This window comes from Eschrichtius robustus, chromosome 12, assembly GCF_028021215.1.
Source record: "Eschrichtius robustus isolate mEscRob2 chromosome 12, mEscRob2.pri, whole genome shotgun sequence".
Taxonomy (NCBI): Eukaryota; Metazoa; Chordata; class Mammalia; order Artiodactyla; family Eschrichtiidae; genus Eschrichtius; species Eschrichtius robustus.
This window is the reverse complement of record NC_090835.1, coordinates 5,742,736-5,767,926: the sequence shown is the minus strand read 5'-3', so window position 1 is coordinate 5,767,926 and position 25,191 is coordinate 5,742,736. Positions and strand designations below refer to the sequence as shown.

The following is a 25,191-nucleotide window of genomic DNA, read 5'->3' as shown; positions in this document are numbered from 1 at the left end:
ATTCATTTCAGATGAATGGAGATGTTGCTGAGACTAATAAAATACAAATTAATTTAAAACTCCTACTGCTACTAAATGTGTAAGTCATTTTTGTCATTATGTATACTCTCGATGAATGATATAAAAAAAAAAATACAACCACTCTCCTGTTTTTGGCATCGAAGTCCTTGCACCAGAGACGAGATAGAAACATCACGTCTCTCCTTCCGCACAACAGCTACAGTGTCTGCAACGCACACAGACCTGGGGCAGCGCGTCTGTCCCGCCGCACAGTAGCAGGGGTGTCACTGCGGCGCTGCTCTGCTCGGCTATCCAACCACTTGGGACGGCTGGGTGAGGGAGAAAGGGGTGACGCTGAGGGATCTGCCCACAGAGACGGTCCAGAGTGGCTTTTTTTTTTTTTAATAAATTTATTTATTTATTTATATTTTAATTTTTTTGGGCTGCGTTGGGTCTTTGTTGGTGCGCGCAGGCCTTCTCTAGTTGCGGCGAGCGGGGGCTACTCTTCGTTGTGGTGCGTGGGCTTCCCACTGCGGTGGCTTCTCTTGTTGCGGAGCACGGGCTCTAGGCGCGCGGGCTTCAGTAGTTGTGGCGCTCAGGCTCAGTAGTTGTGGCTCGCGGGCTCTAGAGCACAGGCTCAGTAGTTGTGGCGCACAGGCTTAGTTGCTCCACAGCATGTGGGATCTTCCCGGACCAGGACTCAAACCCATGTCCCCTGCATTGGCAGGCGGATTCTAAACCACTGAGCCACCAGGGAAGTCCCAGAGCGGCTTTTAAATGGACGGTGTCTGCAGCAGCTTTGCTGGGGTCAAGGCAGCAGCTCCCTGCACCCACACGCAGCTCCCTGCACCCACACACAGCCCTCAGCCCGATTCTAAGATCCCCTGACAAAGCCTTCCTTATGCTGGAAATGTGGAGCGTGGAACCAACTGCTCAGGCAGGAGGAAGGCAGGTGCACTCGCCTTCCGAGCCATCCACCAGCCCGGGACTCAGAGCGGAGACACGGTGGCCCTTCCAGACATGCCTGCATTGAGACCCACGGACCTCCTGCCCAGCGCCCTGCTCCGAAGCCCCCACGAGTCAGCGTGGAGAACAGTGCCGGACACACAGTATCTGACTCATGAATGAACCGACCAAAAAGCAAACGGATTCTTAGGAAAAAGCAGCACCAACTGGTCTGAATAAGACAGGAACCTATGAAGCTTCAGGGCGGCATCTGGCCCAAGGGTCACTGGAGAACCAATCCCAGCCCCCGCAAGGCCACCAGGAAGGAGTGGTCTGCAAACACCTCCAGTGTCATTTCCGCTCCCTTCTTCTGGGTGGGGACCGGGCCCGCTTTCTGATTCCATTCAAATTCTCCCGAAGCCTCACTCTTAGCTTTTACTCCACATTCTGTGACAAATCGCTGGAAGCCATTACACACTGTTTAGTGAAGAGAGTGGATGCTTTGTCCTACTCAGAGGAAGAGAGCTTCGTGCTGGGTCGTCTGTGAACCCCAGAGCGGGCTGCGAACATCGGAGTCCTCACATGGCGCGCCCTGCGGCTGCTTCTCACACACCCCCAGGGTAGGGCACTCGCTTACTCCCCCTCCGCGCAATTCACTCAACTCCTGGAAGGGTTCGATGAAAGGCCCTCCCCTACTATCGACGTTCCAGTACGATTCTTTGACTGACGGTCTGCTCTTTGGAAAAATTCAACGAAGTCTATTTCTTCTTCCAACTACTGGAAAACTGCTTCTGGGTCAGCCCTGCCATGCCTAGAATTCTCTTTACCCAACAAGAATCCCTCCCAATGACCCTAATACCATCCTAACACCTTACCATCCTGTCACCCACCTCCACGCACTCTCCAAAGTAACATCCATCTTTAAGTGTGGTACCCAGAACTAGGTATAATACTCCAGAGGAAATCTAAAGAACAGAGCGCACAAGAAAAGATAACTCCCTTCAATTTACGTAGCACATTTTAAACCAAAAGTCAGTGCAGAAGGTCTAATAAGAAACAAGGTCAACAGAAGAGAATATCGAAATCAGGATGATTCTGAGACCTGTAGTCAACTAGGACCCCACCCGGAACAGCACGACCCAAGACACAACAGTTCTGCCAGCAGCCTGGTCCCATAGTAATGTGTAGTCTCCTAAAATCCTCCTACTCTTTTTTTTTTTTTTTTTTTTTAATTTAATTCAGCTATACTTGTGACCCTGTATTGGCTACAGAGAGAGATAAATGAGTTACTGCACACGTCTGCATCACATGCGAATGCCTGCCAAAGACAGAGCAGCACATTTCATCCATGTGCTACTTGGTTTGCTGCAATTCCCTCCTGCCCTTCACATACCCACACAGTCGCATTCCTACACCTGAATGCAAGTACCTTCCCAGCGTCCAGCCCCGACGGTGGCGGTAACCAGTTCCAAATTATTCTGTGGACTTCTTTATTTTTTTAATTTTAATTTTATTGCAGTATAGTTGATTTACAATGTTGTGTTAGTTTCAGGTATACAGCAAAGTGATTCAGTTAAACATATATATAGGTTATCACAGAATACTGGGTAGCATTCCCTGTGCTGTACAGTAGGTCCTTGTTGGTTATCTATCTCATATATATTAGTGTGTCTGTGTTCATCCTAAGCTCCTGATTTATCCCTCCCCCCCCATCCATGTTCCCCCTTTGGTAACCATAAGTTTGTTTTCGATATCTGTAAGTCTGTTTCTGTTTTGTAAATAAGTTAATTGGTACCAATTTTTTAAAAATTAGATTCCACATACGAGTGATATCATATATTTGTCTTTCTCTGACTTACTTCACTTAGTATGATCATCCCTAGGTCCATCCATGTTGCTGCAAATGGCATTATCTTGTTCTTTTTTTATGGCTGAGTAATATTCCATTGTATATACGTACCACATCTCCTTTATCCATTCATCCGTCGAAGGATATTTTGGTTGCTTCCATATCTTGGCGATTGTAAACAGTGCTGCAATCAACGTTGGGGTGCATGTGTCTTTTTGAATTATGGTTTTCTCCAGATACATGCCCAGGAGTGGGATTGCTGGATCATATGGTAGTTCTATTTTTAGTTTTTTAAGGAATCTCCATGTTGTTTTCCACAGTGGCTGTTACCAAATTACATTCCCACCAACAGTGTAGGAGAGTTCCCTTTTCTCCACACCCTCTCCAGCATTCGGTTTTAGACTTTTTGATGATGGCCATTCTGAATGATGCAAGGTGATACCTCACTGTAGTTTTGATTTACATTTCTCTGATATTAGTGATGTTGAGCATCTTTTCATGTGCTTTTTGGCCATCTATCTGTATGTCTTCTTTGGAGAAATGTCTGTTCAGATCTTCTGCCCATTTTTTGATTGGGTTGTTTGTTTTTTTTTTGATACAGAGCTGCATGAGCTGTTTGTATATTTTGGAGCCGTGGACTTCTTGACAATAGAGGATAAGCTCTAATTCAACATATTCATTCTACACTGAACAAAAATTAGAAAGCGAGTTTTTCTTTTAAAACCACCCACCTACCCTGACTGACATCAGAAACTTTGCAGGCAAAATTAAATTACTTACTGAATTAAATTACTACAAAACTATATTAAAAAGTTTGAGAATTTAAGTATTGAGTATATAAAGTAATTAAATATTCATTTAACAGAAGATACTGAGGCATCTACCAAATATTCTTTAAAATAGTTACTACTGTTACTATTAAATTATTAGTTATTATGATTATTAATAATAAAATTATCATTATTAAAGGGCCTTCGGGACCTTCCATCTGAGAGCACATTATGTACTGCATTAATCCCCTCTGAGCATCCGTGTGGTCTGGGCTGAACTCCATCTTTTCGAAAACTAGAGGAAAAGGTTAGCTAAGCCATTGTTTCTCTTTACTTAGATTACAGGATAAGAACATGATCTGAATTGCTTAAAGGTTATTTCGAGGACTCTCCGGTGCTTAGAAAGGCTACTAATGTATTGGCAACCGATAGGCAAATTACCAACCAATCTCTATTCTTGAAGCAAAGTTCCCAAGGGATCTAAAAAAAACCAATACTGATGGCTTACTTCATTTTCCAAGTTACAAAAATGCATTTCTTGACAAATATTCTTATTTTCAAACTCTTCAGAGGATTCAGAACTGATTTTCCCTATAGTGTCTGCTTAGTTTTACTGTAACGTCACTAACATCTGGCTATTAAAATCATATTTAATCCCAAACCTGGGACCTGGAAAAGGAACCCAGGGGAACCTCATGACTGGTCAACACTGAAATAGCATCTCCCCCGCAAACTCCTGAGTGGATGATTCTAAAAATGTCTTCGGAGAATCCAGGACTGCCATCCCCAAATACCTCAAGTGACGCACCCCTTTCCTTTTCACAAGCACCTCCCACACCAAATGGCAATGGTGACTCCCAACCACCCTTTAAATTAAAATGACCACGCCCCAGAGTCCTCACATTGCCACTCCCCACCATGAGGCCCCAAAGGTCACATCCTGACAGCTGAACGTCTGTCCTTCAAGTTCTTACCCCCTCTTGACACAATGCTCATCCCAGCCGAGCACGGAATACGAAGGCTGAACACATAATAGATGCGTTATTGTTTATTCAATTGAACCAAAGTTAATCATTAGTCTTTGGAAGGTTTTTAAATCTTTTTTAAAAACTGTGGCAAAACACACATAAAATTTACCATTTTAGTCATTTGAAAATATACAGTTCAGTGGCATTAAACACATTCACACTGAATGTGCAACCATCTCCACCACCCATATCATATCGAGAAATTTTTCATCTTTCCGAAGTGAAACCCTGTACCCGTTAAACACGAACTCCCCGTTCTCCCTCCCTCATCACCTGGCAACCACATTCTCTTCACTGCTTCTACGAATGTGACACTCACTCAAGAAGAATCACACGCTCTTTGTGCTTTTGTGACGGGCACATTTCACTCTGCATAATGTCTTCAAGGTTCATCCATGCGGTGGCAGGTGCCAGAACCGCACGTTCCTTTTTTAAGGCTGAATGATAATCCATGGTATGGATCTATTAATTCCTTGACGGGCACTGGGTTGCTCCCACCTTCCAGCTGCCATGAAGCATGCTTCTGTGAACACGGGCAGGTGTACAGATACCGGTTTCAGGTCCCTGCCTTCACTTCTTGTGGGTCTACACCCACGTGTGGACTTGCTGGATCACATGGTAATTCTGTGTTTAATTCTCAGTCCTTAGGCGTTTTGACAAATCATTGGTAGTAAATGTCCCTCTCTACTCGAGAAAAATGATAGGTTTCCGAAAGGATAGGTCTGGCTCACAACAACAACACAAACACAAGTCTGTGTAAACACAGTGCAAGTGGTTCATGAGAGAAATGCTGAAGAATAATGTAAGCATTTGACGTGAAAAGGTAAACAAACAAACACCATCCATCACCAGCTCACCCAACCCTGCAGCTCCAGGCACACACTCGGGGGGGGGGGGGGGGGGGGCTGCAGTCAGGGGTGTGGTCAGCGCCAGGGAGCATTTGCAGACTCACAAGCTACACATTTGCGGTTCTCATTTCTCACTATGGGCCTCTGAAAATGACTTCAAGCCATCTAAGGATGGCTAGCGTTAAGAACAGTAATAGCTACCATTTGTGTGACATCAGCGTACAGTTCTACAGAGTGTCCCGCACACATGTCATTGTTAACAGATCTGCCTCAATCTGCAGCCCCTCCTCGCTGCCCCGCAAGTGTGGCCCTCAAATGGCCTGCCGTGCGGACAGGTGAGGGCGCCTGGACACCGGCTCCCGGGCCGGCGGGCGACCTCTCGGTCTGCATCTGAACCTCAGCTTCCTTTCAGGGCCAGGAGGGACGAGGCTGCTCGCTGCCGAGTTACGTGGCAAGTTCCCGAGAGACGGGACAAGAGCCCCATGTCCTGAGGCCTGTGGAGGGGCCTCCTCTCCAGTGGGTCCCATGCCCTAAAGCAACTCACAGAGGAGGGCCTCCAGCACCCTCTCCACGGAGGGCAGTGGTCACACAGCTGAGGTCGGAACCTCCAGACTTCAATTGTGCCCAAGTGCTTTTATTTGCCTTGTCATTTTCTTTAAGAATAAATGTTAAACATAAAACATACCCCCTTCTGGAGGCGATCCTGGCGGCTGAACTGAGTGGGAAGAAAAAGCACTCTGTCCTCCCCGAAGCTGCAGCCTCACCAACTATGCATGATTGTCTGCAGTCGGTCAAGTGATGGCCCGGCCCGGCAACAGCAGGTCAGCGGTCACCTGGAACCTGGCTGCTTCCACCCCATTAAGGCAACAATTACCCATGTGCGTTAGCCCCTCGGCTCACAGTGGCGGGGCTGCGGCCCCTTTAAGAGCCCTCTCTCTCCAGGCCCCTCGCAGAAGAAACCGGATACGACGGGGATCTGATTGGGACAAGGGGCCGCCGGGTGAGGGGAGAGAGATGAGCAGGAAAGTCACTGCTGCCCTTCTGAGCACAGGCAGTGCCGCCTCTCCCAGCCTTGCTGCCGCAGAGTTTAAATTAATTACAGCTGAAAATACAGGGTTGCCATCTGGTTTGCAAAAGCAAGGATAAGGGAATAAAATGAAAGGGTTTTTGGTACTAACCTCACTTTAATCATTGCCAAAGAGCATGAAGACAGCCCAGCGTCCTCCCACAAGAAAGCCTTGGGCCTCCCAAACTTGGCAGGCGGTCCAGGCGCAAAACTGGATGGGCGGGAAGCTCGTCAGAATAAAAGTCCCCGCCGGGGGCGGGGGTTGGGGGGGGGGGGGAGGCGGCAAGGTGAGGGCCGCCGCCCGCGCGCGAGGGCCAGGCTCGGGGGCCGGGCCGGGCCGAGGTTCGTTCACAGAGGCTTTCCTGCCAGAAGGCGACACGCATCGTTACGGTCCCAGTCCGTGAGAAAAGAGATCCGCTGTCAGGAGGACAGCATGCCATTTCCTCTTTCTTTGTCTCCCCGTCTGCCAGAACATCAGGCTTTTATAAAACTCTCTAAATCGAGGCCCAGCAGAACCCAGAGAGGCCGGCGGGCTGCTGGGGTGGGGGGGTGGGGGCGAGGAGCAGCGCCGTCCCGCACGGTCCCCCTCCCCCGCCCTCCCCCCCAACGGCAGGAGGGTCGAAATGCCCCAGGTTCCCTCGTGCCTGGTCGGGAGCGACTTCCTTCTGCTTTCCTCCCGCCGGCAGAAGCCTGGCTGAGAGGCTCCGCTCTGCGGGGGCTCAGGCCGCAGAGAGCCGGCGACGGTAAAGGTGCCACCGCGGTCCCGGGTCTGTCTCCGCAGGCCTGGGGTGGGTGCAAAAGATGCCACGTCTGCAGCTCTCTCACCCCGCCCAGCATCAGGGAGCCCTCAGGAGACAGCCTCAGTCCCATTTCTGGCCAATTCGAACTTTCGCCTGCCCGCTACCTGAGTTCTTTTCGACCCAGGTGAGTTTTACAGACAAAACCTACATGTACCTGGGTCCAGCTGCTTTCAGAAAGTACTACCCGCGGCGGCACAGTGGTGTTTAGGGGAATAAATTCCGAGCAAGCGGTTACAGTCTCTTATAAACTAGAGATCAGAACGGTAACAGAGAAGATAAAAGCTGATGATGAAGATGGCATTACTCTTCTGGGGAAAAACACATCTTCAACCCCAAAATGATGCGAAAGTTGTCTCCCAGATCCTGCCCTGACCGAATCATTGTCTATAGCAACGGTGTCCATAACATTCAAACTCTCAGGAGTGTAACTTTCAAGTAAATGGTACATCTATCAAACCACAGGAAACATCTGGTAAAATGGTTAAATAAAACCAGAATTGAAACGTTTGATTTCACAGCTTGCTGATGGTACCCAACAAGAGACCATTAAAACAAACACCAAAAGCCCTCTGCCCACTCAGGATGCTCAGTGCAACTGTGGAAAATGTCCTCGAAGGGGGAGGGGAGAATAAGCAGACAATCCAGAAACGCTGGCGGGGGTGGGGGGTGGCGGGGCCCCCGTTCCTGGGGCTCTGCCCTGCACATCGCCGCCCCCAAAACTTCCTCAGGCCCGGGAGGGCTCCTCCACGCCCACCCTCATCCCCCCCACCGAATGCCGCCAGAGAAGCAGGCACCCAGGAAGTGCTGGGTAAGTGAAGGAATGAAGCAACGTACACACAATATACATCTCTTCGTTGCACGACCAACATGTATTAAGCACATACAATCATCCCACCGTCAACACACACAGCCTAGGCGTGTGTCCCAAGGTACTAGGCAGCACATTTCGCTCCCTTCTAGTACACTTTAGAAGCCTTTTCCATTAAAGAAAAGGTTTAATGATTCGACCACTTCCAAATTTTAAAGAATCTGTATTTCAAAAACACAGTAAAGGTGAAAAGCAAATAACAAATTAGGAGTGGTTATTTTCCTAACTCATCTGATGGAGGGTCCTTAATAAGCAGAGTTATAACACAGCAATAGAAACAAGATGAATGCCCTAAATTTTTTTAAAAAGAAGATAGAAACAGTCACAAAAGAAGAAATCCAAATGGTCAATGAAAATATGAAAAGGCCATTCAAGTTGCCTAGTAGCAGAAAGAAAAAAAAAAAAAAAGACAAGTTACCACAATGATTCTCCTATGAAACCTGCAAAAATTAAATACACATTAACAGTCACCTTTGTGATGCTGTGGGTGACAGGCACATGCACAGAGTTGCCAGTGGAATGTCAGTCAGCTAACCTACTAGAGACGAGCTGGCAGGGTGCACGGAAGCAGAAATGGGCGCCGTCCGACCCAGAAATTCCACTTCTAGAAACAGGGGGAATACGAGATGTGAACAAGAATGGATGTACAGAGACAGCCCCAGAAGTATCACAAATAATAGCGAAACATTGTAAACAGCCCCACTATCTGTATTTGTTAACAAGTTCTTTTGGTCACAAGCAACATAAAACAAGGCCTGTTAGCTTAGGCTAAGTGGGGGAATTTACTGGAAGGATACTCTGCTACATTTCTTGGAAATGAAAGAAGAGTCAAACAACCAATGCTCAAAAAGGAAAAAGTAAGGTGTCCCGGGACCTGGGCAACAGGAGGAGGAAGGCACCCCCTGCCCCCAGCCCCACACCGGGGCAAGGTGCCCGCCTGGGAGACCCTGCCACCCACCCAGCCCACCAGGCGCTCCAAGTTCGGGTGAGAAACCCCACAGCCACTGTCTAGGTCTCCATCATGGCACCCCCAAGGAGTTAACATCGAGTCTCAGAAATTCTTAGGTCGGTTTTATCAGACATCAAATTCGCTACTGAAAATCAGAAGAACCCTCTTCTCCACTCCCCCAAATGCTACCAGTTTTCACAGTTAAAGAGACTTCACCTGAGCTTCGAATCAATTATATCTAAGAAACCGGGGGTCCCACAGGAAAGCGGTCTATTAGAGTTTTGCAGGTTTAGGGGGGAGGAGAGTAGGGCAACGCCCCACCTTTGCCGCGAATGAGGGCAGGTACTGGGGTTGTTGCTTTTTTTTTTTTTTTTTTTTTTGTAAGTAAAACCACTGCGATTGTTGGCTAGAAACAGAAATAAGCCTTTGGGGCAGCGATGAAAATATACGAAAAGCTGCTGAGTTATCTCGGAGCAGGCAGGGACATTTACATCTGTTCCTTACAGCTCAGCCACATCCTGTTCCAGTCGCTTCGTCTCCTCCTTCAACTTGACTTCTCTCCCTCTGCCTTGTCCATTTCTGAACTCACCACCCTTGCCCCCACGTAACAACCACACGCACATCCTGAATACGTGCTTTACTTATCACGTACAACGTCATCCCTCCCAGTGTGGACAGAGAGGCCCCTGCTGTCGGTCTGGCTGGTTCCAAAGGGCGACTTTCCCAAGGAGTGACATCAGGGCCGCCCCTGCCTGGGACCCCGCCTCCCTCGTCCCCCAACGCCACCACCATCCACCCCGCAGCATGGGGAAAGCTCTCCTAGATCAAAGATCACTGGGAGGCACAACAACAAAATGCAACGTGTGGCGCCCAACTGCACCCCGAATGTGAAGGAAAACATCCATAGAGGGCATTCTCGAATGTGAACACATGTGCTACGTTAGATCGCACCACTGTCTACGACACGTACAAAAGAGAAAGCAAATGTGGCAGAATATTCACAACTAGTGAAGCTAGTGAATGATATGTGGGTGCTCATGGTACCAGTTGTTTAATGTTTCTGTAGATCTGAACTTTTTCCAAAATGAAATGTTGGGGAGGATGGCAGGTCAGACGCTCACCAAATTTGGTGGCACGTTTAGAAAGATTTAAAGTACAGGCAACCAGGGAGGCTGGGAACCCTGACCCAGGGGGTGTGAAGAGGAACCTGGGACATGGCGAGGGCCACACGGCACACATTAAGATGCCCCGGGCAGTGAAAATGCTGGTTTCAAATATCAGCCTCAGAATGGAAGTTCCAAAGCCGGTGAACAACCCAGACCGCCCACCGTGAGTTGGGGGAGAATCGCTTCTCACACCATGTGGAGCTTGCTCAAAGGCGTATAATGGCGGGGATTCAGATAACTTCTTTTTAACATAATCATGGTAAAGGAGGCTTTTGACAATTGACAGTCCAAGAGGGCCATCTACTGAGAATAATTCTGGGAAAGGGAGTTTAGGACAGGTCACCAAAGTGCCTGAAGGTCACCCTACATAACCTGGATTTTATCTTACTGTCAAAAATGAGCCAGAGCCATTGCCCATCAGCGAACGTTGCCGTGCCCTCCACGGAGGCTCTCAAGAAATACATGCCGATCACAGAGCCACAGGGCATCAGCACCATGTACCCGTGTTACACGGTTAGAACACGGAGCCTCTGCACTGCGGTCACTTGACATAACTTGCCCTAGAGCTAGCACCCAAAGTGGTCGCACACATACATAAAATACACACCACAGCTCTATTATGAGATGGCTGAAAAACGCTTTGGCTTTGAGAACTTTTTAGGTAGATTTGAAAAACTCCAGAAGTAATAAACACCCGAGCAGAGATCTGCTGGCTTTTCTAGCATGGACAGAACTATTCTTTACACCCACAAGTGTCTGGCCATCCCTCTGACCTGCGAGGTGCACCCACCTGAACTGGATTTCTCATTTCTATACACCTTACCTGATGCTCACACTGGGATCAGAGCAAGACGCACAGGAAGAAATATAAACAGAGGGGGGAGCGGGGGAAAATTCATTCATACAGTAAACTCTGAAGGCTTATTACTCAGGGTCAGCACTGGGATAAGAGCATTTGACCCAAAGCCAGCATCTCAGGCAGAGCCAGTGATTCAGATTATTAAGCGTGCACGTGCCCAGGGACTAGGGATTTGCATGTTTCTGTTTGGGGGGAACAGGGGTCCGGGGAGGAAGGCAGGACAAGTGGTGGCGGTGCGATTCTCTGTTCCAGGGGCTCCCTGCATGAAACAACAGGCCTACACAGAAAAAACAGACGTACAGGAAGTGGTGCCACTCAGGGCTTATTGCATATTTGAAAGCAATTCTTGGGATTTCCCTGGTGGTCCAGTGGTTAGGAGTCCGCCTTCAAATGCAGGAGACGCGGGTTTGATCCCTGGTCGGGGAACTAAGATCCCACATGCCGTGGGGCAACTAAGCCCCGTCACAGCCATAAATAAATAAGTAAATTTTTTTTTTAAAAAAAGAAAGCAATTCTGACCATCCTTTCCAAAGGGAAGAGCATTGGCAGTGCCCTCAGAGTGGCACATTTTTCATGGAAACATTTACTTGGCACCTAGAAGGCATAGGGCACTATGCTGGGTGCCCCGGTGGGACAGACACGATAAGGGACAGCAAAGTGTGATCATTCTATGCATAGAACTGTTCGCCTTGAAGCAGAAGGAACCGCCCTTTGCCAAGAGAAGGAGGCAAGAAAAGTGAGGAAGGACAGCAGTGGGCGGCACCTCAGCAGGCAGCGCAGAAGCTCCTGCAGGCGGGGGTCTGCTCAGCGTTCCCTGGAGCTGACTGGGAGCCGTGGGAGAATTCCAAGCAGAGAGGAAGACTTCAGAAACCTTCTTCTGCACTAAAGTGCCAAGACCAGTAGGGAGGGCACTGCCATGGGAATGGGGGTCTAAGCCATGGCCGAGGCCAGGAGCTTCATGGAAAAGATTCAGCAGACTGATTTAACAAGGGGCAGAGATAGAGTACACATGCGAGACCAGATCGAAGAAGAGAGAGGTGACTTCAGGGCAAGTGGAAAGATGGACGGCTGCCCTGCCATGAAGATGGGGGACAGACCTGGGCAAGCGCTGGAGGAGAAAGAGCCTATAAAGTCACGTCTGGTGGAGCAGCTCTGAGCTTGAGGGGCACATACACTATCCGGAAGGCAGACGGCTCTGTGGGTGTGGAGGTTTGGCCTCAGCCAGACATAAAGATCTAGGAACCCTCCACCTCTAGTGGTAATTCAAGCCATGAGCTGGCGTGTGACTTCTTTCCAGGGTCTGTGCAGTGAGAAGGACGGAGCCCTGGAGGATGGATTAATGACGAGCCTTTGAGAGATCCTGAATGGAGGAGCCAGAGAACTAGGAGGGGAACCAATGAAAGCAAGAAAGGGGCCAAGGAAACCAAGGGAGAAGAGGCTTCCATGGAACAGGAAGTCAAATAAGATAACCTGGATCAGGTTCCCCCTGCATCTGGCGATCGGCAGGGCACCGGTGAGGGAGGGAGAGAAGTTTCATTAACGCTGAGGGTCCGGATCACGGCACTGGACTGAGGAATGGATACGGAAGTGGAGACAATCCACTCCCTAGAAACAGCTCGGAGGGAAGGAGGTGGGTAAGGAAGGAAGGTGAGGGGCACACGGTCAAGGGAGAACGGGGTCCCGGGCTTCCTCAACCTCTCTGGCCCAGTGAACTTCGCTGAAAGCCCTGAGCATGAAAGCTGGCACCCTACAGCCCCAAATCAAGGGATCACACAATCCTGTCATCACATACCTAGGCTGTACGGCACCAGAGCCTTGGGAGTCTGCACATTCATAATAGAATTTTGAAACCAAATAAAACGCTCATTTTGTTAGGCAAGTATGCCCCCCGGAATACTGCTAACAGGGCTCGTGAGAAAGGAACCGAGGATCCCCTGGCGAGTTACGTTTGAGAAACCCTGGGCTAAACCACGTCTCTGTACCTCAGACTCTCAGAGCCTGACTGGCGCCAACCACACAGGCAGACTCAGGAGATCGGGTTGGGTGCTTCCCAAACTCTGGCCGGGAAACACTCTCTGTCCTTCGAGCATCTTGAGGTAAGAGGGCCCTGAGGCACTCGACGGGCAGCAGTGCCCTGCACCCCTGAGGGGTCACCTTGGTGGTCACAAGGAAACGGCTTCCGATGAGTTAGAAAAGCCCACGACTCTCCCTCGACGGGTTCAACGACAGGGACAGGTCTGGGGGAGCAAAGAGGGTTCAGCCTCAGACGTGCTTCTAAAGCGACCTGACCAACTAGGAGTTGGTTTGTTGCTTCCACTTGACCCTGATCCGGTTTCTCTGTGGATCTGTTAGTTGTATTCTTAGGTCTCTTCAAGGAAAGCAAGGCAGGAGGCAGAGAATTCAGAGGAGAGCACGGTAGCGAAATCCATCCCCCTCTCGTCTGCGGTGCACGGGGCCTCTGCTGGGGCCATGGAGGCTCGGATCCAGAATCCAGATCCCTTGTTTGCCAAGGTTTCTAGCTCCTGCCAGACCCAAACCCTTACTGCAACACTGAGCTCTTTAATTATGCTTTGGAGACAATCTGTGGAGAAACTTCGAGAGACAGAGAGAGAGAGAGAGAGAGAGACGGAGGGAGAGAGAAGGAGAGAGGGAGAGAGAATGTGTGCTGCATGAGTGCGTGCGTGCGTGCGTGCGTGTGTGTGTGTGTGTGTGTGTGTGTGTGTGTGTGTACACCCAAAGATTTAGCAAAGAAGATAAGGGACCAAAGCACTGGCAGTCATGAAACAAAAATTACACCAAACACAGCACGCGGGACTTGGACGCCACCTCACCGTGTGCCAGCCGCTGGTAGCACAGGAGACGGTGGGTTTACAAGCAAGACCCGAGAGGAAAATCAAAGAACCACTGACACTCACACGAAGCACACTTCTGAGCAGTCCTCCTTCTGGTCCTCAGTCAGATCTACTAAAGTGACAGCACTTGATATGCTCTCAGAACAGGCTGGCTCCATACTGCAACAAGAAGAGGTCTGTGTGGTCACAAAGCAACAAGACTAATCCTCTGTGTGTAAATATAGCTGCCGTTTGTGTCCCCGGCACAGATGCACCTTCATGGAGACAGCGCTCTAAAAAGGGCTGAGGCGCCTGGAGAATCAGGGCAGGAGGGGGAACCGGCCAAACCCTATGTTGTGTTGTTTCCTCAACTTCTGAACAAACGCCTTTGACTTAATCCATCAACCTAAAAACACTCTTTTTCTTTTTTTCCATCTTAGTGTGTCATCTTAAAAAGTGTCTTTACACATGCTAATGAAAGTTCTCTGATGGATCCCAAAGGTTCTTTAATGCCTCTCTAGTAAAGAAGTCCCCCTTTTTCAAGGTTCTCATCCCACTTCTATACGCTCTGTGATACGGAAGAGCCCAGAGGTCCCCAGAGCAGATGAGAACAGACACGCGATGACGGTCCTTTATTCTGCTGCCTTGACTGTTGGCACGCTTGGCATTTCTTCACCCCGTGTGTCATTTGGCCAGAACAACGCCAGTAGCAGGACGGTTCTCTGCCTTCCGAGCTCTCTGCAAAGACTCTTAAGGCAGAAATGATGCCTGCTGGGAAAAGGCTGATGTCAGCTCTTAAGAGCATAGCGCCCTGCTCGGATAAGGAGGTCTTTGTTTTCGGCTGAACTGTGAAAATGAGAAAATGCCTCTAGCCTGACAAACAAGAAACCCACACAACAGAGGTCAGGCCCGTGACCTTTATTTAAAGGTACCACACTTCATTAGCAAAACACTCACATGCAACACACAGATGCGCCTTTAATGTCACACGGAGTGGCTGTAAAAACCAGCTTCATTTCCACCCCCGTTAGGGCTGACCCGCAGCCCTAGCTCCAGTGCAGGGCAAAGTCAGCCTCACACGAAGCCCTTCTGACACTCTACGTCCCCACAGAAGCGCTCATTAAAGACCCAGGCTCCCTTCTCATTTACTTTTCAAAATAAATACACATACTTGCTGTACGTTGGGGGGATTTAAAAAAAAAATTAACAATATCTCAGTTTCTGAGTTAGTTATTTAGGATAACTAAAATTAAGGCTATAAAATATCCTCTTAAATCCCAGAACGCTTGTGGGAAGACTTACACGATTGTGTGTGAAAGCGCAGAAGAGGAGAGAATTTCGGGGCTAAAACTTCCCAAGTTCAGACGATGCCAAAAAGGATGTGGGAGAAAAAGAGAAAAAGCACATAGTCTGAGGGATTCTATTTCAAAAGTCCTTGATTTATGAAATCTGTAGGGGGGGGGGGGAATGTCTTCATATATTTAAAGCAAATTTTAAAATGCCCCAGTCTGTGTCTTTAGACTAACGTTACTATTGGCCTGTGCCACTAACTTAATATTGGGTCAGAGATTTTAAACCAGAACACAATTTCTTTTTTTTTTTTTTTTTTTTCCTTGGCTGCCTTGGGTCTTAGTTGCAGCACGCGGGATCTTTCGTTGCGGCATGCGGGCTTCTCTCTAGTGGTGGCATGCGGGTTGTTTCTCTCTCTAGTTGTGGCACGCAGGCTCCAGGGTGCGTGGGCTCTGTAGTTGCGGCACGCGGGCTCTCTCACTGAGGCACGCCAGCTCAACAGTTGTGGCGCACGAGACTAGCCACCCCACGGCATGCGGGAACCTAAGTCCCCGACCAGGGATCGAACCCGTGTCCCCTGCATTGGAAGGCGGATTCTTTACCACTGGACCACCAGGGAAGTCCCCAGAACACAATTTCAAAAGCACTTTCCTGAGCCATGAAGGCAACCCTCCTCTGTTCACGTGGGGCTCTCACCTGCACAGAGATGCCCTTTCAGCCTCTTCAGGGGAAGCTCAACAGCTGCTCTTCCTCCCATCATCCCTGCAGGGAAGCCTCGCCGTGCAGGGCAGATGGACCTGCCTAGCGCTCTCAGAGCCCTTCCACACTTACACCCCTGCATCCCGTCACCGCGTGCTCCAACGACCACTCTCCACCCGTCATCTCCAAAGCGTCATTCCGTTGTGTGGAGAATGCTCACACGGCAGATCATCCAAAACCACAAGGCGTTAAGCTCCTGTATCAAACAATTCACAGCAGCTGGATGCATGCGCTCTTCAATATCAATGTAACATGGTTCCTAACAGCGCTGGCTCCAGCAACAGCCAGCCTGGGTTTTGATTCCTGGCTCCGTTACCAACTAGCTAGCTCTGTGACCTTGAGCAAGTTACAAACCTCTCTGAGCCTCAGTTTTACCACCTGCAAAAGAGGGATAATCATAGCATCCACATCACAGGGTTGAGAGACGCAAGGAGATCACGCCCATGAAACATTCAGCACAGTGCTTGGTACACAATCAGGCTCAACAGACAGTCACGGTCATGAATAGGCCCTGATACAAAGGCTCTCTTGATTCTCTGGATGCTGGGAATCCTGATCTATCACCATTCTCAGTGAGGAAAATTCTGACCCCCTCTAAGGCTTATGTAGACATGGACACAGCAATAACATGCTCTGCCTATAAATACGTATTACTGTCTACCTAATAAAAACACATTACTGCTTACCTTTTAAAGTCTCAGCTGCTGATAGGTCAAGGTACTAAAATAACCCCAACTTTTCAATTTCCTCTGGGTCTAGTTGGGTTTTTTTTTATTTAAACTATAGCTGATTTACAATATTGTGTTAGTTTCAGGTGTACAACAAGGCAACTAGGTTTTATATATATATATATATATATATATATATATATATATATATATATATATATATATATATATAAAACTATATATATACACACACACATATATAAATAATCTTTTTCAGATTCTTTTCCATTATAGGTTATTACAAGATATTGAATATAGTTCCCTGGGCTATACAGTAAATCCCTGTTGTCTATCTATTTTGTATACAGTACTGTGTATCTGTTAATCCCATACTCCTAATTTATCCCTCTCCCCACACCTTTGCCCTTTGGTAACCATAAGTTTGTTTTCTATGTCTGTGAGTCTGTTTCTGTTTTATAAATAAGTTCATTTGTATTATTTTTAGATTCCACACGTAAGTGATATCATATAATATTTGTCTTTCTCTGTCCAACTTACTTCACTTAGTATGATAGTCTCTAGGTCCATCCATGTTGCTGCCAATGGCAATATTTCATTCTTTTTTATGGCTGAGTAATATTCAATGGTATATATGTAGCACATCTTCTTTATCCATTCACCTGTCGATGGACACTTAGGTTGCTTCCATGTCCTGGCTATTGTAAATAGTGCTGCTATGAACATAGGGGTGCATGTGTCTTTTCGAATTAGAGATGTCATCTTTTCTGGATATATGCCCAGGAGTGGGATCGCTGCATCATATGCTAGCTCTAGCTTTAGTTTTTTAAGGAACCTCCATACCGTTTTCCATAGTGGCTGCACCAGTTTACATTCCCTCTGGGTCTGGTTTTAAATTGAAATGAGGAATTGCTTCCTCTACTTTCATGAAGTCTGTGGACTAACAGTCCCCTGATAAAGCATGTTCATACACATCCTACTAAAGGTACTAAAGAGATACAGGAAATGGAGAATCACCAAACGGAGCATGATGGTGTAGCCAACGATTATGCATATACCTTACAAACTAGATACTCCTGAACCCCTGAGGTACCATCTACACAATCAATCCCTCTGGGGGAAAAAAATGTCCATTTTAGTCAGTAATCAATAAGGTTTTGGTTTTTTTTAAAACCGAGTTTCTATTACACGCCCAGAACGTAATTTCAAAGGCTTCCTCCAACCTTCTGTCAAGCTGCAAGAATTACTAGTTTTGAGTCTGTTTTTCCCTCTTTTTCTGTTCACTCTTATGGGGTCACGAGGGAAGTGACTGAGACCAAGGGAGAAAAAAAAAAAAAGAATAAGAATAGGAGGTTAAGGGAAGAAGAAAGCAAAGGAGAAAGAAGAAGGAAGAAGAGAAAGGGGAGGAGCAAAGGGAACAGAGGACCCGAGCCTGGAGAACACACTCAAGGATACACCAGAATCGGCTCCATCAGAAAAACTTCAAAGGCATGGCCGCAGAAGCAAAGACAACATCAGGGGACATACTTCACACCAGGAAAGGATTTCCAAGGCGCAGCACCAGCGAGAGGGGTCGTGTTTTCTTTCGCCGGGGCCTGCCTCTTCCAGCTTGGACTGTTAACGCCGTCTGGGGCGAGCGTAGCCGTTACAGCACAAGGCCAGGGACCGTGGCTTTGATCTCAGTGTGAGCTTATGGGTTTTGCCCTGTTCTGAGGCCAGGGGCAGCTATTTTGCACATTTATATAGCACTGATCAAAAAGAGGATGCCGCTTCCAACTGGGAAATGAGCTCGAAGAGCACATTCTCTGGATAGTGGGGCTAATTTTCAATTCAACACAGAAATTATTTAGCACCTGCCATGTGCCAGACACTAGAATGGTCAATTGTCACCCTAAATATGTGATGTCCATCTTTAAGATGCAGATCATCCTGTCTCAGGTGAGATACAGCTGTGACATAATCACGTGATGATTGGTTTCGGTGTCACACACAGCAGGGTTAATCCAGCTCCATCACTTTGGACACGTTATGCTCTCAATTTCTGCTTCTGTAATACACACACACACACACCCCACCTTAAAGGGACACATTTACTGTAAGGGTTAAATGAGATAACACACCTCAAGTGTCTGGCATAGGGCCAGTATAGAGTAAGCACTCAATATACGTTCCCTTCCTCGCACAGGTAACTGAGTGAACACTTCAGCTACAAATCCATCACTCACACACAGAGGTGAAAACTGAAAGCCATCGTAGACTGTACTCTTCAGCACAAAACTCTCACCGGGTTCTACCAGCCAAGTAGTCTCAAAAGCAGTATGAATTTAGCATGTTGTCATACTGCATCAATTGTTAGCCTTCAAGAGTTTTAAATTGTATTACAAATACACAAGATATTACAAATGCACAAGATTATCCATTGCAGCATTACTATTATAAAATATTATCTAAATGTCCAAACAAAGGGGATTAGCTGAACCCACCATGACACATGCATGCAATGGAGTACTACACAGTTGCAAACAAGGATGAGAAACTGGCATGAAGCGATTTCCACAATACATGGTTGACTGAAAACACCTGAGCTCAAGTGAGTATACAAAGTATGGCACCTTGTGTGTAAGAAAGAAAGGGAACGAGAAAATATTCATGTATCTGCTTACTTCATCAGAAAGACACACAAGAAGGGTAACTGCCTTCAGGGGTAGGGAACAAGAGCAGTGAAGGAGACAGGGAAGGGAATGATACTCCTCTAGTACTTTTAAATATAGTTTTGACTTTTTTCTTTTCTTTCGGTCTCATTAAGAAATAATTGACAGATGGCACTGTGTAAGTTTAAGGTGTACGGCATAATGACTTCACTTACTTACACGGCAATATGATTACACAGTCTTGACTTTTAGAAGCATGTTAATAGTTTACATATTCAAAAAATGAAATCAACAAGGATGGGGAAAAATCTCCGGCTGAGTGCCAACAGAAATTAATTATAGATTGTAATTAACACAACACTGAAGTGGGGAGGGGAGGTAACTTTTGAAGCCGGTACTTCAAAAGAGGCTACTATTATACCCTCAGCACCAGGGGAAAAAAAACACCAACAAATCTTGAACTCTTTTTAGCAGGTTTGTTTTTCAGAGTGGTACAGGCATAGCAATTCTGAAACTCTTTTAAGTATACTGTAGGACTGAACACTAAGTAAATGGGTTGAAGTTGTTGGAATCAGAGAGATACAAATATGGAATAGGGGAGGGTGAGGAAGAACTCCGTGGGGTTGGATTACAACTGGAGTATTAAAATGAACTCATGATTCCCTGGCTCTTTCCACAGAGTCTAGAAACCATGCTGTTCAACAGAACTTTCTGTGATGGTAGAAATGTTCTAGGTGTGTTCTGTCCAACGTGCTAGCCACTAGCCACATGTGGCTACCGAGCTGGAAATGTGGCTACTGCAACTGAGGAACTGATTTTTTAAACTTTATTTAATGTTAAGTGTGATCTGCCACATGCAACTGTGTCTACTGTATTAGACAACTCAAGTCTAGAGGCAATGACACCACAGTTACACTTAGCACCCAGATCTTGGCTTCTAAATACTACTCCCCACGGAAAGGAATTAGGGTCCCCAGGAGAAATGGCCGATTCCATGGCTGAAGCAGGTAAGTTACAAGATGAACATCTGGTCTGCCAGACAATAAGAAAGTGTTCAAAAAAGGAGTGGGGGGGGGGGAAGGCATGTAAGAAGGACACATGAGTCAGTTGAAGGGGCTCTTATCTGCCACATCAGGGACAGCTCAACTAACCAAATAAAACAGTAATCCCTGAGTCCATATGGATGATAGACAGGGGGAAGGGAGAGCTCTTCCTCACCAGATCACACTTGAACACCAAGGTCGTAGAAAAAATTACTTACTGACATTTCCACAAGACGAATCCCACTCTACCCCCTGCCTCATACCTTAATCTACTTTATTTCTATGGCAGATAGAGTACTTTTCAACTCCCAAATAAGACATTCATGTTCTTAACACTTAGGGAACAAAGCAAACAAATTTCTCAGGGTCACCCTTTCGATAACAAAATATAGAGTTCAAATGACCCAGGAATCCTCAATTTCCAAGTTCTGGAGAAATCACTAGGCAAACCTCTTCTCTCTCCCCCTCCTCCCCGAATCAAATCAAATGAAAGTTAGTCATACTCTGTAGCTTCCTACCCTGGCTCAATCTCTCCATCTCTCTACTGGAAAATATCTCAATATGATGGTTATAGTGAAATGCAGCCAAAGCATGCATCTCTGAGACCCTCTTCATATGTATCTGTAATTTAGTACAGAAAGTTTTTTGGATATCTTAAATAAAAAGGAGGGGACACACTATAGTGCAAATAGGAAACATTTCATCAAATCAAACAATGCACTTAAGTACCCTAACCCATGAAGAAATAAGAGGTGCAGCATCTTTTAAACCTGCCTGTGAAACTGGTCATTCAGCGCTTAGAAAACACACGTGGAAACATCAGTAACGTTACCGAGATGAGGAATCAACCTGCGGCGAACAAATGACACTGCCCATCTTTCCTCTCTGAGTCCAGGGAGTTGGCCCAGGGGGTGCTGCCGTTTCTGTTTTTCTAAACCTGTGCATGATGACCTCCACTGTGAGTTGCACGTGAACTCTGCAGTTCTATTTCTATTACTTACACTTTAAATTATTTACAGTGTCATCACAGAGCTCTGCATCGAGGTCACATTTGTAACCACCCAAGGAGTTACAAAATCATTCTCTAAATGCTTTGACATTCTAATAATACTAATAATGACGAAAGCTCCGCTTACTATCTGCCGGGCACTGCACTAAGCACTTACCATCATCCTTTGAGGAAGGAACCACTATTACTCCCCATGGAAAGATAAGGAAGCTGGGATGCGAACACAGACATTATGACTTTGGAACATTACATTCACTGTAACAGTGCTCTTATTCCCTATCATTACCGGTATCTGAATAATGGACTCATTAATAGCAAAAGCAGTAACTGTCATCAACTGACTACTGTACTGTGCCCGACTCCTTGCGTATTTCCACTCTACTGCTCACAACAGCTCTACACATGAACTGTCAGCGCTGCCATTTTACAGAGAAGGATATCAGGCCCAGATAAATTAAGTGATCGTCCAAGGCCACAAAGATGGTAAGTGGCAGAATTGGGATTTAAACTAAGGCATGTTTGATCACAAAACCTACTATCTCAGAGCCACCTCCCCCTTTCTTCATTTAAAAAAAAAAAAAAAAAGAGCGAGAGAGAGAGAGAGAGAGAGAGAGAAAAGAAGAAGAAGAAAAAAAAAAGGACCAAATGCCTCTTATTTGGGTTTGGAGAGAGGAAGAGATTCCTAGTAACAAAAGAATGAACTCCAAACAGTTGGACGCCCAGGATCTAAATTATGAGCCTCTCCCCTCTTTGCGAGAGGTCATTGTTTTGCAGAGCCTTGCTGCTGGATTCCTGATCGTAGCAAATTCCAGGGCTCCAGACTGCAGGCTCAGCCTCTGACTAACACTACAGTGATTTACTGAGGATGGATAAATACCGCTGTCAGTATGTCTTATGACTACACACACAGGCCAGCGCGCTGGAATGCCGGCAATGCCGAGGGCTGCTGGCGCGCCCGGCCCCCTCGAACCGTGCTAGGTCCCCGCCTCCAGCGAGGAGCCTGGACTAGGAGCTCCACGTTCCTGCCAGAAACGGGAGCATCCTCGAAGAACTGGGGATGGCCGAGCATCCTGAGTAATCACTACACAGTAACTCACGTGTGGGGAGGAGAAAGGAGCAGGGCCTTTTACCCAGACAGACAGCGCTGCTCCTTCCGGCCGTCAGAGCGGCCTCCGCCCTCTGCCAAGAGCCCAGACTACCCACCGGCCGCCCAACCGCCAGGCCAGCCTCCCCGCGCGGCTGCCTGGGGGGCTCCGAGTCCGCCAAACCTCCGAAGAAGCATCCGCTCCCTCCGCGAGGCGTGCGTGTGAGAAACACAACGAGGGGGCCCAGATACAGCGCGCCGGTTTCCAAATACAAACGTGGTGATGCCGCATCGGGTCACGGAACTTTCATCTCAACAAGGGAGGACACTGAGGCGCAGGGAGCTGAAGCAACTCGCGCGGAGGCCGCAGGCGCGGGCGGCGATGGAAGAGCAGGGCCGCCGCCCGGGCACCGCTCCTCCGAGCGGGACGAGGCTCCCTCAGCCGTGCGGAGCAGCCCCGCATCCCCAGCACGAAAAGCACGCTCCCCACCGTGGGACACACCGCTGCGGCTGCACACCTACCTCTCAGGGTGCACAACTGGGGCTCCTGAGCCAACATTTCGCGGCGGTGGCCCGGCGCTCGCCCCTTCGGCCACTGCCCCGGCCCCTAAGGACACTCGGCGGGGACCGGTCCCCCGCGCAAGCAGCCGGCAGTGACCAGGCAAGAGAAGCCAAGGCTTCCAGACAACGTCCCCAAGCCGCTCTGGGGAAAAGTAGCTCCTCTGGGGAACACACTCGAACGGCCGCACACGTGCGTCGGAAGGAGATGAGAGGTCACCTCTCCTGGCGTTATTAACACCGGTTTAATGCCCGCTCCCGGCGGGGGAGTAGCGGACATCTCTCCCCTTCCGAGTCAGCGGTACAGAGTGGCAAGAGGACCGTGGCCCAGGACCCGCTTCAAGGGGGTGGGGGGGGGGGCACTTACAGGTGGGGGGCGAAGATGCGACTCATCTTGGAAGCATGGTCACTTTCACAGTCCAGCTCGTCGTCGCCGGGCTCCACGGTGAACTTCCTCTTGCTGGGACTGATGGGCGGGGGCCCCGTGCGGTGACTAGTGAGGGCCGAGGCCACGGGCAGGGTCTGCAGCCGGGGCTCCCCCCTGAGAGCAGCTTCACCTGAGCAGAGAGAGAGAGACACGTGTCACCAAGCAGGAGACACGCCCCCACCCCGGCCCCTCGCAAAACGACTCCCGGGGGAAAGTTTCTGGCAACGGGACGGGCTGCCATTCTCAAAACGCGCCCGGGCCCCAGGCAGCTGCCAAGCGTGAGCCCTTCTACATAAACATGGTTTCCCAGCACAGTCGCTCTTTTCTCCCCCAGCGTTATTGAGATATCACTGACATATATCACTGTGTCAGTTTAAGATGAACAACGTGTTGATTTGATACACTTATATATTGCAAAACGTTACCACCAGAGCTAACACCTCCATCACGTCACATACCTACCATTTCTTCAATAACTTTTTAGGGGAGAGTTTAAAATAAAAATTGCAATAAAGTAACTGGGGACACAGGGAGTATCAACCATAAACCATCTCAAAAGTTAACCGAAAACAACAGAGGTCTTTTGATTTGTGGGTATTCAACTGCATACCTGTAACAGTATGATGACCTAAACCGTGGGTTCATTAAACCACTTAACTCACTTTTCTTGCGTGTTACACTTTTATTATGTCTTTGGTATGTTACTTTTTTTAAGAATGAGGAAAATTTATGGGTTAATAGTTCACATGTTTGCCCCCAACGTTAAAACAAACAAAAATACATTGTTTAATGGGAAATACATATTTTTTTCTTACGATACACTAAAAATGGCATGTTAAAAATATGATTATTATCAGCACTAAGTTTCTGTGGATAATTTGTCACCAGCTTAATGCACATGTGCTGTTCTCAAAATATTTTCAAAGTCAGACACATCAGAGTTCACATTTTGATCTGATTCGACATCTTGCTGTTTTTCATTCCCGTTTCAGAAAGGCTTTGTGCGAAGAGATAACTTTGTGCCTTGTTATGAATTAAAATAAGCATAACCTTTCATTACAAGAATGGCTATATACTTTCTAAAATTTATAAGCAAGAGTAATAGTTACTTTAAGAGAAAAAAACATCAAGCTTTCTAAGTCATGGGGGGGCGGTGAGTACCTAAAATTTTCACAAATAATAACCTGTTTGTTGTGCTTTCCATATTGGCCTCTAAGGCCTGACCAATTTTGTTTCCACTTGGTCACAATTTGAGAGTCACGTTAGGATAAAGTCGACTTCATCTGAGGCCTGTGGTACCTAAGAAAGGAAATCTTTGTTTGCCACCACTAATTTTCATATCGTCACAGAATGCGTGGACAGTTTTACCAGCAGTTTGCTTCACACACTTACGACAAATACGATTTTGTTAGGGAAAGGAGGGAAAAATGCCTTCTTAATGTTTACCAGGAAAAATAAAAATTTTGCCAATTTAGTCAGCAAGGTATAAACTAGCAAATATACAGTCACCCATAATATACCTCCAGTCAGGATTTCTTTTAAGGATTCTGGCCCCAAAGCAAACTGGAACTTTCCATTTTAAATGAAACACCTAAAAAACAAGCCCTAGGCTGGCCTGCTACACTCAGAAACTCAGTAGGATTTTGGTTGACCTCTACTTCCTATTAAGTCATTTTTGGTTTAAACAAACAAACAAACAGCAGTG

General features: G+C 47.5%; 1 protein-coding gene across 3 annotated transcripts in view; it reads right to left on the bottom strand.

Annotated features, from left to right (window-relative positions):
• The window catches only part of VGLL4 (vestigial like family member 4), a 153,695-nt gene that overhangs the window by 15,089 nt on the left and 113,415 nt on the right, over positions 1-25,191 (bottom strand). For 2 of the 3 annotated variants that reach the window (XM_068559093.1, XM_068559092.1), the window contains one exon: positions 23,427-23,616. In XM_068559093.1, coding sequence (XP_068415194.1) covers positions 23,427-23,616 — 190 coding nt within the window. Of the gene's footprint in view, positions 1-6,618; positions 6,724-23,426; positions 23,617-25,191 lie in introns of those variants that run through there. The other variant, XM_068559094.1, reaches the window with a different exon arrangement.